A 13,060-nucleotide genomic window follows, 5' to 3' on the forward strand; every position below is an offset into this window, starting at 1 on the left:
AACTCTTGATCTCAGCTCAGGTCATGATCTCATGGTTCAGTGGGGGTGGGGAAGGAGCCCCATGCTGAGTACAGAGTCTGCTTGAGATTCAGATCTCTCTCTCTCTCTTTCACCAACTCATGCTCTCTATCTCAGAATAAATAAACAAACAATAATTAAAAAGAAAACAAAGAATTCTCCAAGCAAGCTTCTAGTCAAAAATACCCTGCTTCTATACCCACCTACAGTACATCACACCAAAAAATGGGGCTGGCAGCCAAGACAACCAATAATGTACTTAGAAGGTGGGGACTTTCAGTCTCACCTCCCTGACCTCCGGAGAGGAGACAAAGGCTTCACAGATAATACTGGTAATGAGTGAAGTAATGGGCTGACAGTTTAAAATGCAGAGTGTGGTCCTTTGCTTTTAAAATTTCTTCAATACCGTTACCTATAGCATGGCTGATGAGCTAGACAAGAATACTCATGCTTCTCACTGTCCTCATCTAGCTTATGGCTTCCTGAGCTTCTTGAATATGTGGGTCTTTTAGTTTTGACATTTTTTTCTTCAAATTTTTGTCTGCCTTTCTCTCCCAACCTAATCCTTCTGGAATGCCAATTACATGTACATTTGAATTTTTTACATGCATCACACTTGTCTCTTCTTTACGTTCTTTTTCTTTCTGAAATACAGTTGAATTTATTTATTTATTGAAGTTTATTTATTTATTTATTTTGAGAGACAGATACAGTGAGCAGGGGAAGGGCAGAGAGAGAGAATCCCAAGCAGGCTCCACACTGTCAGTACAGAGCCCGATGTGGGGCTTTAGCCCACAAACCATGAGATCATGACCTGAGCCAAAAATCAAGAGCCAAATGTTTACCCAACTGAGCCACCCAGGTGCCCCTTTGTTCTTTTTTTTTTAAGTTCTAATCCTCTCTTCTGCTATATCCACGTCTACCATTAAGCTCAAGCAATAAGTTCCTAAGTTTCCTTCCAAGTATTTATTTAAATTCCAGTTAGTTAATATACAGTATAATATTAATTTCAGGTATAGGATTTAGTGATTCATCACTTACATATAATACTGAGTGCTCATCACAAGTGCCAACAAGCTCTTGATTTCAGATACATTATTATGAATTTTTAGCTGCAGAATGCCCACTTGATCTTTTTTAGTAGATTCCATCTTTTCATCCATTTTGTTCGCTTGGACTATTTTCTCTAACATATAATTCAAATCATTTTAAAGTTCTTATCCATTAAATAACTCTAATATCAGGATTATATGTGATTTTATTTATTTTTCTTTCTTGATTACCTGTAATATTTTGCTTTTTTCTTTGCCTAGTAATTTGTGATTACATGCTGGGAACTGTGAATAAAGAACTTTACATACCTGAAAGAAGCTCTCCACATATTGCAGTAAATATACTCCACAATCACTGCTATTATCTTGTTTAGGAACTTTAGGACATAGGTCCACCATGTTTGTTTTGCTGAATTCACGGTGAGTTTTTCGTTTCACTTCCCACTCTACTTCTAAATACCTTGAATCATCAAAAAGAAGAGTGACTCTAGTAGAAATCTCTTTACTATTATTCAACACAAAGATGGGAAAATATTTGCTGCCAAATATGTTGCCTCAAGTCAAATTTTCAAATTTAACAGTACAAATTATAATATGTGAGGCTTCAAGGGTTGCTATTTAAAAGAAAATCATCTGAGTTTCAAAGTAAAAGCTAGACTTTTTTTCAACAATCCAACTTTTACAACTCACACATATAAGCTCATTTATATTACTTGCAAACTACTATATTTATTAATTACTAAACTAACAAATTACTTTAAAACTTTATAGTTCCTAGTTGTTTCCAAATCCTACAATAAATTATAAAATTAGAGACACACATACACTTATATACACACACAAATACCCCCCCCCGTTTTTTTTCTGAAGAAGCTCCACACCCAATGGTGCTTAAACTCAAGACCCTGAGATCAAGAATCACATGCTCCCTCTACAACTGAGCCAGCTAGGCACCCCAAGATATACACACACGTCATAAAAATGTGTAAGAGTTCCTATTTTCTCTAAAGTGATACTTTTGAGAACCACTAATATCTACAATGCTCCTTTGTAAAATTATGCTTTTTTGTTCAGTTACGAATACAAATTTTGATTTTATTTTCAATATATACATATTAATATCTGAGAAATATTAATACTTTAACATTAACATACAAGAAGGAATATTTATTATTGATTAGATTGTAGATCTCATCTAAATGTATATTAAAACATAATTACTGATATAGTCTTCTCAGTAATTTTTAAAGTAGCTTCAAAATTATTGCAATTTTAGATTACAGATTGAGGGTAAAATTGTCGTTACTTACTCTCGTAAATTCTGAACTGTGTTTTGTATAGAAGCAGCTTTCAAGGAATCTAGTATGAGAATGCATGGTCTATGAAAATCAAAAGAAGAAATCAAGATGTACATATTTTTATATGAAGAAATTTAAATATCTGGGAAAACTATTATTATAACATGTACCTACCTTTTACACATTTTCTTTGGTACTGGTACTGATAGATTTGTCTCGGTACTCTGAAATAACAGAAATTTTTATGATTTTGCAATTAAAACCAGTTTGAATACATTAATGTTCCGTTAATCTTTATAATGTTTGAAATACTCTGAAATTAAAATTTCAAGTAAGAGTTCTTTTCATCATCTAAAGTGAGCCAATGTTGTTTTTTTTCAGAAATTCACTGACATAAGCCTATGTCAGGATAGCAAGGCGGCTGCGGTCTGTACATACAAAAAAAAAAAAATCACTAGGTGGCTACATTAATCAATTAAGACACCAAATCTAGACCATGTATAACAGTTTGGAGGGCCACAAAAGAAGAGTTAACAGAACTCAAATATGTGGATTTTAAACATGCTATTAAACAACCAATGAGTCAACAAAGAAATCAAGGAGAAAATCACAAAAATACATGGCAACAAATGAAAATGAAAACACAATAGCCCAAAATCTTTGGGATGCTATAAAAGTAGTTCTAAGATGTTAGTTTATAGTGATATAGGCCTACCTCAACAAATAAGAGAATTTTCAAATAAACAATCTAACCTTATACTTAAAGAAACTAGAAATGGAAGATCCAACAAAGCCCAAAGGTAGTAGAAGGAAGGAAATAATAAAGATCAGGGTGGAAATAAATGAAATAAAAACTAAGAAATAACAATAGAAAAAGATTAATGAAACCAAGGGCTGGTTTTTTGAAAAAATAAACAGAATAATAAATCTTTAACCGGACTCATCAAGAAAAAAGAGGACTCAAAATCAGAAATGAAGATGAGAAATAACAACACCACATAATTACAAAGGATTATAATTATAAAAACTATGAAAACTTATATGCCAACAATTTGGACAATGTAGACGAAATGAATAAATTCCTAGAAACACACAACCTTCTAAAACTGAATTAGAAACAGACCAAATTTACTAGTAATAACACTAAATCAGTAATCAATAAACAGCCAATGACCAGAGATATTCACAGATGAATTCTACAGAACAGATAAAGAAGAGTTAGTATCTACTACTGTCTTCAAACTATTCCCCCCCCCAAAAAAAAAGAAGGGAAGCTTCCAAATTCATTCTATGAGATCAGCATTACTCTGATAATGAAACCAAACAAAGAAACTACAAAAAAGAAAACTACAAGCCAATATCCCTGATAAACACAGATGGAGAAATCATCAACAAAATATTAACAAACTGAATTCAAAACTACATTTAAAGAATCATTCACCACAATTAAGTGGTGCAAGAATGCAAGAATGGTTCAGTATCTGCAAATCAACCAGTATGACACATCACATTAACAAATTAAAAGATAAAAACCATTTGCTCATCTTAAAAGATGCAGAAAAAGCATCCATTCATGATAAAAACTCTCAATAAAGTGGGTTTAGAGTGAACATAGCTCAACATCATAAAGCCTATGTATGACAATACATAGCTAACATCATACTTATGGAAAAAAGCTAAAAGCTTTCCCTTTATGATCAGGAACAAAGATGTCCGCTCTCACCACTTTTCATTCAACATAGTACTGAAGTCCAGCAATTAGACAAGAAAAGAAAGAAAAGGCAACCAAATTAGTAAGGTAAAAGTAAAACTACCACTATTTTGCAGATGACATGATTCTTTCTTTCTTCTTCCTTCTTCCTTCTTCCTTCTTCCTTCCTTCCTTCCTTCCTTCCTTCCTTCCTCCCTCCCTCCCTTCCTTCCTTCCTTCCATCTATGACCCTAAAGATTGCACCAGAAAATTATTAGAATTGATAAGTGAAATCAGTAAAGTTGCAGGATACAAAAGTAATATATAGAAATCTGCTGCATTTCTATACACTAATAACAAAACAACAGAAATAGAAATTTAAAAAATAATCCCATTTACAATTACACCAAAAACAAAAAAAAACCAAAAAATAAAACAAAAACCTAGGAGTAAACTTAACTTAGGAGGTCAAATTTCTATCCACTGAAAACTATAAAACACTGATGAAGGAAATTAAAGACAACATAAACAAATGGACAGATATTCCACATTCATGGATTGAGAGAATTAACATTGTTAAAAGGTCATACCACACAAAGTAATCTACAGATTCAGTGCAATCCCTATCAAAATATCAATGATATTTTCCACAGAAACAGAAAAATTAATTCTAAAATTTGTATGGAACCACAAAAGACCCAAAATAACCAAAGTAATCTTGCAAAAGAACAAAGCTGGAGGTGTCACCACATCAGATTTCAAGTTATACTACAAAATTATAGTAATCAAAACAGTATGGTGCTGCCAACTAAAAGAGACACATAGATCAATGGAACAGGATAGAGAGCCCAGGAACAAATCCACACTTACATGGTCAATTAATCTACACAAAGGAAGCAAGAATATACAATGGGGAAAAGACAGTCTCTTCAATTAAATGGTGTTGGGAATACTGAACAGCTACAGGTATAAAAATCAAACTGGACCAGTGTTTTACACCATACACAAAAATAAATGTGAGATCTGAAACCATAAAACTACTTCAAGAAAACACTGGCAAAAATCTCTTGGATGTTGGCCTTAGCAACATTTTTCTAGATTTTTCTCCTCAGGCAAGGAAAACTTAAACAAAAATAAATTACTGGGAGTATGTCAAAATAAAAAGCTTTTACACAGCAAGAGAAACCATCAACAAAATGAAAAGGCAGCCTCGTGAATGGGAGAAGATACTTACTAATGATATTTCTGATAAGGGTTAATATCCAAAATACATGGAGAACTTATACAATTCAACCCACACACAAAAATTCAATTAAAAATGGGCAAAGGATCATCTGAACAGACATTTTTCCGAAGAAGACAGACAGATGGCCAACAGACACATGAAAAGATGTCCAACATCACTTATCATCAGGGAAATGCAAATCAAACCACAATGAGATATCATCTTACACCTGCCAGAATGGCTAAAATAAAAAAGAGAAAAACAACAAGTATTCGCAAAAATGTGAAGAAAAAGGAATCCTCAAACTGTTGGTGAAAATGCAAACTGGTTTTCTACAGCCACTGTGGAAAACACAGTGCTTCCTAAGAAAATAAAAAATAGAGAGGTGTCTGGGTGGCACAGTCAGTTAAAAGTCTGACTCTTCGTTTTGGCTCAGGTCATGATCTCACAGTTCATGGGTTCAAGCCCTGCATCAGGCTGTGTGCTGATAGTATGGAGCCTGCTTGGGATTCTCTCTCTCTCTCCTCTCTCTCTTGCTCTTCCCTGCTTGCACTCTCTCTCTCAAAATAAATAAATAAACTAAAAAGAAAATAAAATTAAAAATAAAAATATCATACAACCCACTAATTCCACTACTTGGTATTTATCCAAAGAAAGCGAAAACACTAATTTGAAAAGATGTATGCACCACTATGCTTACTGCAGTGTTAATTACAACAGCCAAGATATGGAAGCAGCCCAGTGTCCATCAAAGAATGAATGGATAAAGATGTGGTATGCAACAAAATGGATGGAGCTAGAGGGTACAAAGCTAAGTGAAATAAGTCATACTGAGAAAAACAAACACCATATGATTTCACTCATATGTGGGATCTAAAAAAACAAACAAAAAGCAGAATCAGAGCTATAAATACCTACAATAAATTGATGGTTGCCAGATGGGAGCAGGATCAGGGGATGGGCAAGATGGGTGAAGGCAAGTGGAAGATACAGGCTTCTACTTATGGAATAAATAATGCAAATAAAAGGCACAGCATAAGGAATATAGTAAATGGTATAGATGGTAGCCATACTTGTGGTGAGCACAGGATAACATTTGAACTTGTCAAATCACTATACTGTACATAAATATCTATATATAAGCTTGGTTAGGTACAAATTATACTAAGCTAAAAAAAATGCTGACATAATGAAGAATAGAAATACATCTGACCCACAGAAATTAACGAAATAGTCAACCAAAATGTTCAGATAAACTAGTGAATAAACAAATCAAGAAAATTAAAGTAACCTAAACAAATGTAAGAAGAATGACAATTTCACTTGTTCTCTTTCCTCTCCCCATAAAACACATCAAAGAACCATAAAACAACACAACTTTTCATGGTCCAACAATATCCACCATAGTTCACCTTACTGTGCCCTATTTTACAGATAAAATTATTACACTCAGGGTTTTCCTTCTTTCATATCTATAAAGAACACACTTACTTGGGAATCCTCTGTGCCCAAGGACAGTGTTGAAGTAGTATGTACATCATTATCTAGTTAGAAATAATAAAGTAATAATGAGTGTTTATTTTATATCTAATACCAAGTATTTAGATTTGGTTTGGGCCAGTATTAATGACAATGGCTATTAATAATTCTGCTTACTGCATAAACTATAGCTATAAAACATAATTTTTTTCTCTCAAAATAAGTAGGCTTATTTGCTTACTGAATTAAGATTTGGGTTGTAACATAAGAAAAATCATGGAAAAAATTTTAAGACACCTGAATTTTAAGTAAACCTAGTCAGTTTACTAGCATTAACAAGAAATGTGTTCATTTACATTAAGGAAAAATGTGGGATTTCACCACCAAAAACTCTTAAAATACATGAATTCATAGGATTTCAAGATACAAAATTAATGTATAAAAATCTGTTGTATTTCTATATACTAATAACAAAGTAGCAGAAAGAGATATTAAGAAAACAGTTCCACTTACAATTACACCAAAAAGAATAAAATACCTAGGAATAAACTTAACCAAAGAGGCAAAAGATCTGAACTGGTGTATGCCTGAAGATTCATTATATGAATTCTTAGTCATGTTAGCAAGATTATTCTATAAAAAATGCTATGATAAAACTTGACATAACATTACAACAAGAATTACATTTTATCTATACATGAGGTTGGGCATATATATGAAAATTTCAAATTTCTTATTCTTTCTTCTAATTAGTTTCATTAAGAAAAAAAAAAAACTACCACCAGGGCTCCTGGGTAGCTCAGTCAGTTTAAGCATCCAACTTTTAATTTTGGTTCAGGTCATGATCTCATGGTTGTGAGATCAAGCCCCATGTTGGGCTCTGTGCTGAGCATGGAGCCTACTTGAGATTCTCTCTCTGGTTCCTTCTGCCTTTCCCCCTTTGTCCCTCTCTCCTCTCTCTCTCAAAAAAAATTAAAATATATATATATATACACCATATATATATATACACCATCTTTTAACCTCATATTGTTCACTATAATCATTTAACTGTTGCCATCATCACTAAATACAGTATCTACACTAAGTTTATCACCTGTTGTTTTGTTGTCTTGCTGAGACTGCTGAGTCTGGGAGTGCTGGGATACAGTTTGTGGAAAATCTTCATATACAGCTTCTTCTAACCATGGAAAACAAATGACAGCAAGATACCAATGAGACCTGTTAAAAAAAGAAATACAATCTTAATAACATGAAACCTAAACAATGCAGAGCAATGTCTTCTAGATCTACAGCTGAGAAGTGGGTGGGACGAGCTTCATAGCAATTTTGAAGAATACATTGTAATATCTGACACAATATGGAATACACACTCCAAAAGTAATTAAATAAGTAGTAAGACTACTTAGAGTAAAATCTGAGTTATTTCAAATTTTTACTTTCATATAATCAGTGCTTCCTATTGAAAAACTGCTTTAATACATAGACTGAGAGACTCCTTTTTTCTGCTAGTGCTTAAAGAGTTTGTTCTATTAAATATTTTAAGATTTATTCTAAAATCTTTTGATCTTTTACTTGGAAATTATTTTGAGTCCAAAAACAAAAAACTCAATGTCTCAGTCATTATAGTCTTATAGGCATTTGTCATTTTATTTTTTCCACTATATTTACAATATGACCACTTGTCAAACCAAAATCCAAGGTAGGTCACTCATAGTTTTAGTTACTTCTTTGGAAAATGTAAACATAGTATTTAAGATACATACCCATACTTTTTACTGACTACTAATCTAAAAACACAAAATACTTTTTTCTGTACTCACCAATTTTGTTTTTAAATAATCTGAAATACTCACGACTCATTTACAGGCACAAAGATGTAGTCTTTGTTAAAGATGTTTATGTGACGAGTCCATGTTCTTACTCTTTTATGTCTTCTCTGGGCCATTCTGGGAACATGAAAGACAGATGTATTTTACATATAAAACATTTAAAATGTAAGATAAAACTTCCAGAGTCATTTTTATACACTGAAAAATGCTAGGTTCAGTTGACTTAACCATCTTCTTTAAGACATATAATATTTAACATGTATTAAGGTATGTAATATTAATTTTCATTCATTAATTCCTAATTGTTAAACCTAATCACTGTTTATAAACAATGTCATAGATAGAATAAAAGGAGCAATTTATAAAATGTTTCAAAAGCTCTTAAAAATAGCTCAGTAACTGAATATAAACAGCTATACCTATTTATTCAGTTTAGTTCTCTCTGGGCATGACAAAAATATTATCATTAAACCTTAAGAGAATTGTCTAAATGTTATATACCTGTGATGAGGGAGGTGTTAAACTTAATGGAAGAGGAGGAATGAAGCATATATTTTCAGATATTTTTAAAGATGACATTCATCTCCTTTCATTTTATATATAAGGAAATTATGAGACAATGACTTAAATATACACACCATTCAGCTATCTTTCATTTTACTTCATCAACAAATACTTATTAGGTTCTTAAGAATAAATAATAAAAATCACCCACATTGCCATTAAGGAGTTTACCAAATAAAGAGAGCAGAAAAAAAAATAACTAAAATATAAGCATCATAAGGGATAAAAAGGAATTATAGTATAGCATTTAGAAACCACCTAGAAAAGAACTGTGACACAGAGAGGAGCCAAGATGGCGGAGAAGAAGGGAGCTCTGTAAACTTCATCTGCACCATCTGTGGAACTGAGAAGAACATTACTCTTATCTGCAAGAGTGGAAGGAGAACACACAGACTCCAGAAAGAAGACAACATCAAAGATGCCTGAGTGAGTGTGAACTGGGGAGATTGGAAAACAGCCCAGCCCAACAGGTGCCGGGGAGGTGGGAGCCCTAGCCCAACACAGGTAAAGTGCGTGGAGCCCATGAGAGACAAAGGGAAGAGAAAGAGAAACTGGACATGCTCATAGTACTGTCTCTAGAGAAGAGATAAAGAACAAAACCTGGGATGGAGAGAAAACTTCTCACTCCATATATAATGGCTGGGCAGCGCAAAGCATCAGAGAAAAACAGCCCCAAACCCTATGAATTCCTGGCAGGGAGTTGGCAGCGACAGCACAAACACCAGCTGGCACCAAGAGAAACTGCTCCATGCCCCGACGAGATCCAGGCTAAGAAGCCAGCCACCAAAGCGAGTACATCTCATCTGTGGTAACATAAAGGTGCATGGACTAAGATTTTGAAGCGAGGTGGGCCTGTAAAATACAGCGAAGGTCACCCACAGCACAAACAGAACAAACTCATAAGAGTGGCTTGCAGTGCTTAGTTCCAGCAGAGTTTGGGGCATCACCATTCTTCTTTCCACAACCACCTAAGTGAGGGCTTGGAAAGCAGTCCCCCGAGACTTACCTGCAAAAACCACACATGTCCGCTAGGGGGAGCTGCTGCTTTTATTGTACTTATTTTTTTATTATTATTACCTTTTTGACTCTTTTTTTATTTTTTTTTTACGCCTGATTTTCCTTTTTCTTATCTCCCTTTTTCTCTTTTTTCCTGCTATCCAGATATATTCTCCCTTATCTCATCCTTATCTCTCCCCTCAAATGGTTGTACGATTTTAGACTGTCCATTGTCTTTTGTTGTTTCTGCCCCCCCTTTATTTTTTTCTTCTCTTTTCTTTTCTTCTCTTTCCTCTCCATACCTTTTCTTTTCTTCCTTTCCCCCTTTTAATTTGTTTGTTTGATTTGTCAGGGCATTTGTGTGCTTTTGTTCCTGGTGTATTTGTCTGTCTGTTTTCCTTTTCAGGGCTCCCCCAAGAAACAAGTCAAAGTATGCATAACGGAGATTCCCAGATACCGCTGAGTAGGGAAATAAAATAATCAAAGGCACAACAAGAGAAACAGAGACACCATTTAAAGAACATTTCCTGAAACGACAGGCCCTGGACAGTCAATAAGCCTCCATTAACAGAGCAATACTAACAGGTGCACAGTGCACAACGAGCTTTTAAAACTGACAAAAGACAGAAACCTAGCCAAAATGACAAAACAAAAGAACATTCCCCTAAAGAAACTCCAGGAAGAAGTCACAGCCACAGAACTGCTAAAAACAGATCTAAACAACATAACTGAACAAGAATTTAAAAATACTTGTCATACAATTAATCGCTGGGCTTAAAAAAAGCATCATAGAAGCTACTGAGACAATGACTAGGGACTTTGAAAATAAGTGTGACGAGTTAAAAAAAGGCTATAAATGAGATAAATAATAAAATGGAGGTGGCCACATCAAGGATTTAAGAGGCAGAGAGAAGAATAAGTGAATTAGAAGACACAGTGATAGCAAAAGAGGAAGCCGGAAAAAAAAGAGAGAAATTGATCAAGGAGCAGGAAAGGAGAATTCAAGACCAGAGTGATACAATCAAACGGAACAACATCCATATCATAGGAATTCCTGAAGAAGAGGAGAGAGAGAGAGAGGTCCTGAGGAGATACTAGACCAAATTTTAACTGAGAATTTCCCAAATCTGGGGAAAGAAATAGACATTCAAATTCCAGAGGCACAAAGAATCCCCTTAAGACGTAATTTCAATCGAATTTTGGCACGACATATCATAGTGAAACAGGCAAAATATAAAGATGAAGAGAGAATTCTGAAAGCAGCTAGGGATAAAAGGGCTCTCACATACAAAGGGAAACCTACCAGAGTGGTTAAAGACCTATCTAATGAAAATTGGCAGGCCAGGAAGGAATGGCAAAAAATCTTCAATGTGGTGAACAGGAAGAATATGTAGCCAAAATCCTTTATCCAGCAAGCCTGTCATTCAAAACAGAAGGAGAGATAAAGGAGTTCCCAAATAAACAAAAATTGAGAGAATTCATGACTACCAAACAAGCCCTACAGGATATCCTAAGAGGGACTCTATCAGGGAAATGTTGCAAAGAATACAAAGTGCCAGAGACACCACTATAAACATGAATTGTAGGGAGAACACAATGACTCTAAACCCACATTTCTCAATAATAACACTGAATGTAAATGAACTGAATGCTGCAACCAAATGACACAGGGTAGCAGAATGGATCAAAAAACAAAACCATCTATTTGTTGTCTACAAGAGACTCATTTTCGACCAGAAGACACCTTCAGGTTGAAAGTAAAGGGATGGAGAAATATCTATCATGCGACTGGAAGCCAAAAGAAAGCTGGAGTAGCCATAGTTATATCAGACAAACTGGACTTTAAAGTAAAGGCAGTAACAAGAGATGAAGAAGGACATTATATAATAATTACAGGATCTCTCCATCAGGAAGAGCTAACAATTATAAATATCTATGGGCCTAATTTAGGAGCGCCCAAATACATAAAACAATTAATCACAGAAACAATCTTATTGACTAAAATGTGCTAACTGCAGGGGACTTTAATACTCCACTGACAGCAATGGATAGATCAACCAAACAGAAAATCACTAATGAAACAATGGACCTGAACGACACATTGGAACAGATGGAACTAACAGATATATTTAGAACTCTGCATCCTAAAGATAGGAAATTCACCTTCTTTTCGAGTGCACATGGCACATTCTCCAAGACTGATCACATACTGGGGTATAAAGCAGCTCTCCATAAGTATAAACAAATAGAGATCATACCATGCACACTCCCAGATCACAATGCTATGAAACTTGAAATAAACCACAGGAAAAAGTCTGGAAAACCTTCAAAAATGTGGAGGTTAAAACCACCTTACTAAAGAATGATTGCGTTAATCAGGAAATCAGAGAAGAAATTAAAAAATATATGGAAACCAATGAAAACGAAAATATAACAATCCAAAATCTCTAGGATCCAGCAAAGGCAGTCCTAAGAGGAAAGTACATTGCAATACAGGCCAATCTCAACAAACTAGAAAGAGCGCAAATTCAAAATTTAACAGAGCACCTACTAGAACTAGAAGGAAAGCAGCAAGAGCACCTCAAACTCAGCTGAAGAAAATAAATCATAAAGATCAGGGCAGAAATAAACAATATAGAATCCAAAAGAACAGTCGAGCAGATCAATGAAACCAAGAGTTGGTTCTTTGAAAAAATAAACAAAATCGATAAACCTCTAGCCAGGCTCCTCAGAAAGAATAGAGAGAGCACCCAGATAGACAAAATCATGAATGAAAAAGGAGCTATTACAACCAATCCCTTAGAAATACAAGCAATCATCAGAGATTACTATGAAGAATTATATGTCAACAAACTGGACAACACAGAAGAAATGGACAAATTTCTAAATGCACATGCACTACCAAA

The 13,060-nt window shown here is 34.4% G+C and overlaps 1 protein-coding gene across 4 annotated transcripts in view; it reads right to left on the reverse strand.

Moving 5' to 3' along the window:
* SENP7 (SUMO specific peptidase 7) overlaps positions 1 to 13,060 on the reverse strand; it is a 177,723-nt gene that overhangs the window by 2,236 nt on the left and 162,427 nt on the right. For all 4 annotated transcript variants that reach the window (XM_029939204.1, XM_029939202.1, XM_029939203.1 and 1 more), the window contains 6 exons: positions 8,619 to 8,711; positions 7,859 to 7,983; positions 6,775 to 6,827; positions 2,543 to 2,592; positions 2,381 to 2,449; positions 1,380 to 1,530 (listed from right to left, as the gene is read on the reverse strand). In XM_029939204.1, the coding sequence (XP_029795064.1) occupies positions 1,380 to 1,530; positions 2,381 to 2,449; positions 2,543 to 2,592; positions 6,775 to 6,827; positions 7,859 to 7,983; positions 8,619 to 8,711 (541 nt within the window). The remainder of the gene's footprint in view (positions 1 to 1,379; positions 1,531 to 2,380; positions 2,450 to 2,542; positions 2,593 to 6,774; positions 6,828 to 7,858; positions 7,984 to 8,618; positions 8,712 to 13,060) is intronic.

This window comes from Suricata suricatta, chromosome 5 (genome assembly GCF_006229205.1).
Source record: "Suricata suricatta isolate VVHF042 chromosome 5, meerkat_22Aug2017_6uvM2_HiC, whole genome shotgun sequence".
Lineage (NCBI taxonomy): Eukaryota > Metazoa > Chordata > Mammalia > Carnivora > Herpestidae > Suricata > Suricata suricatta.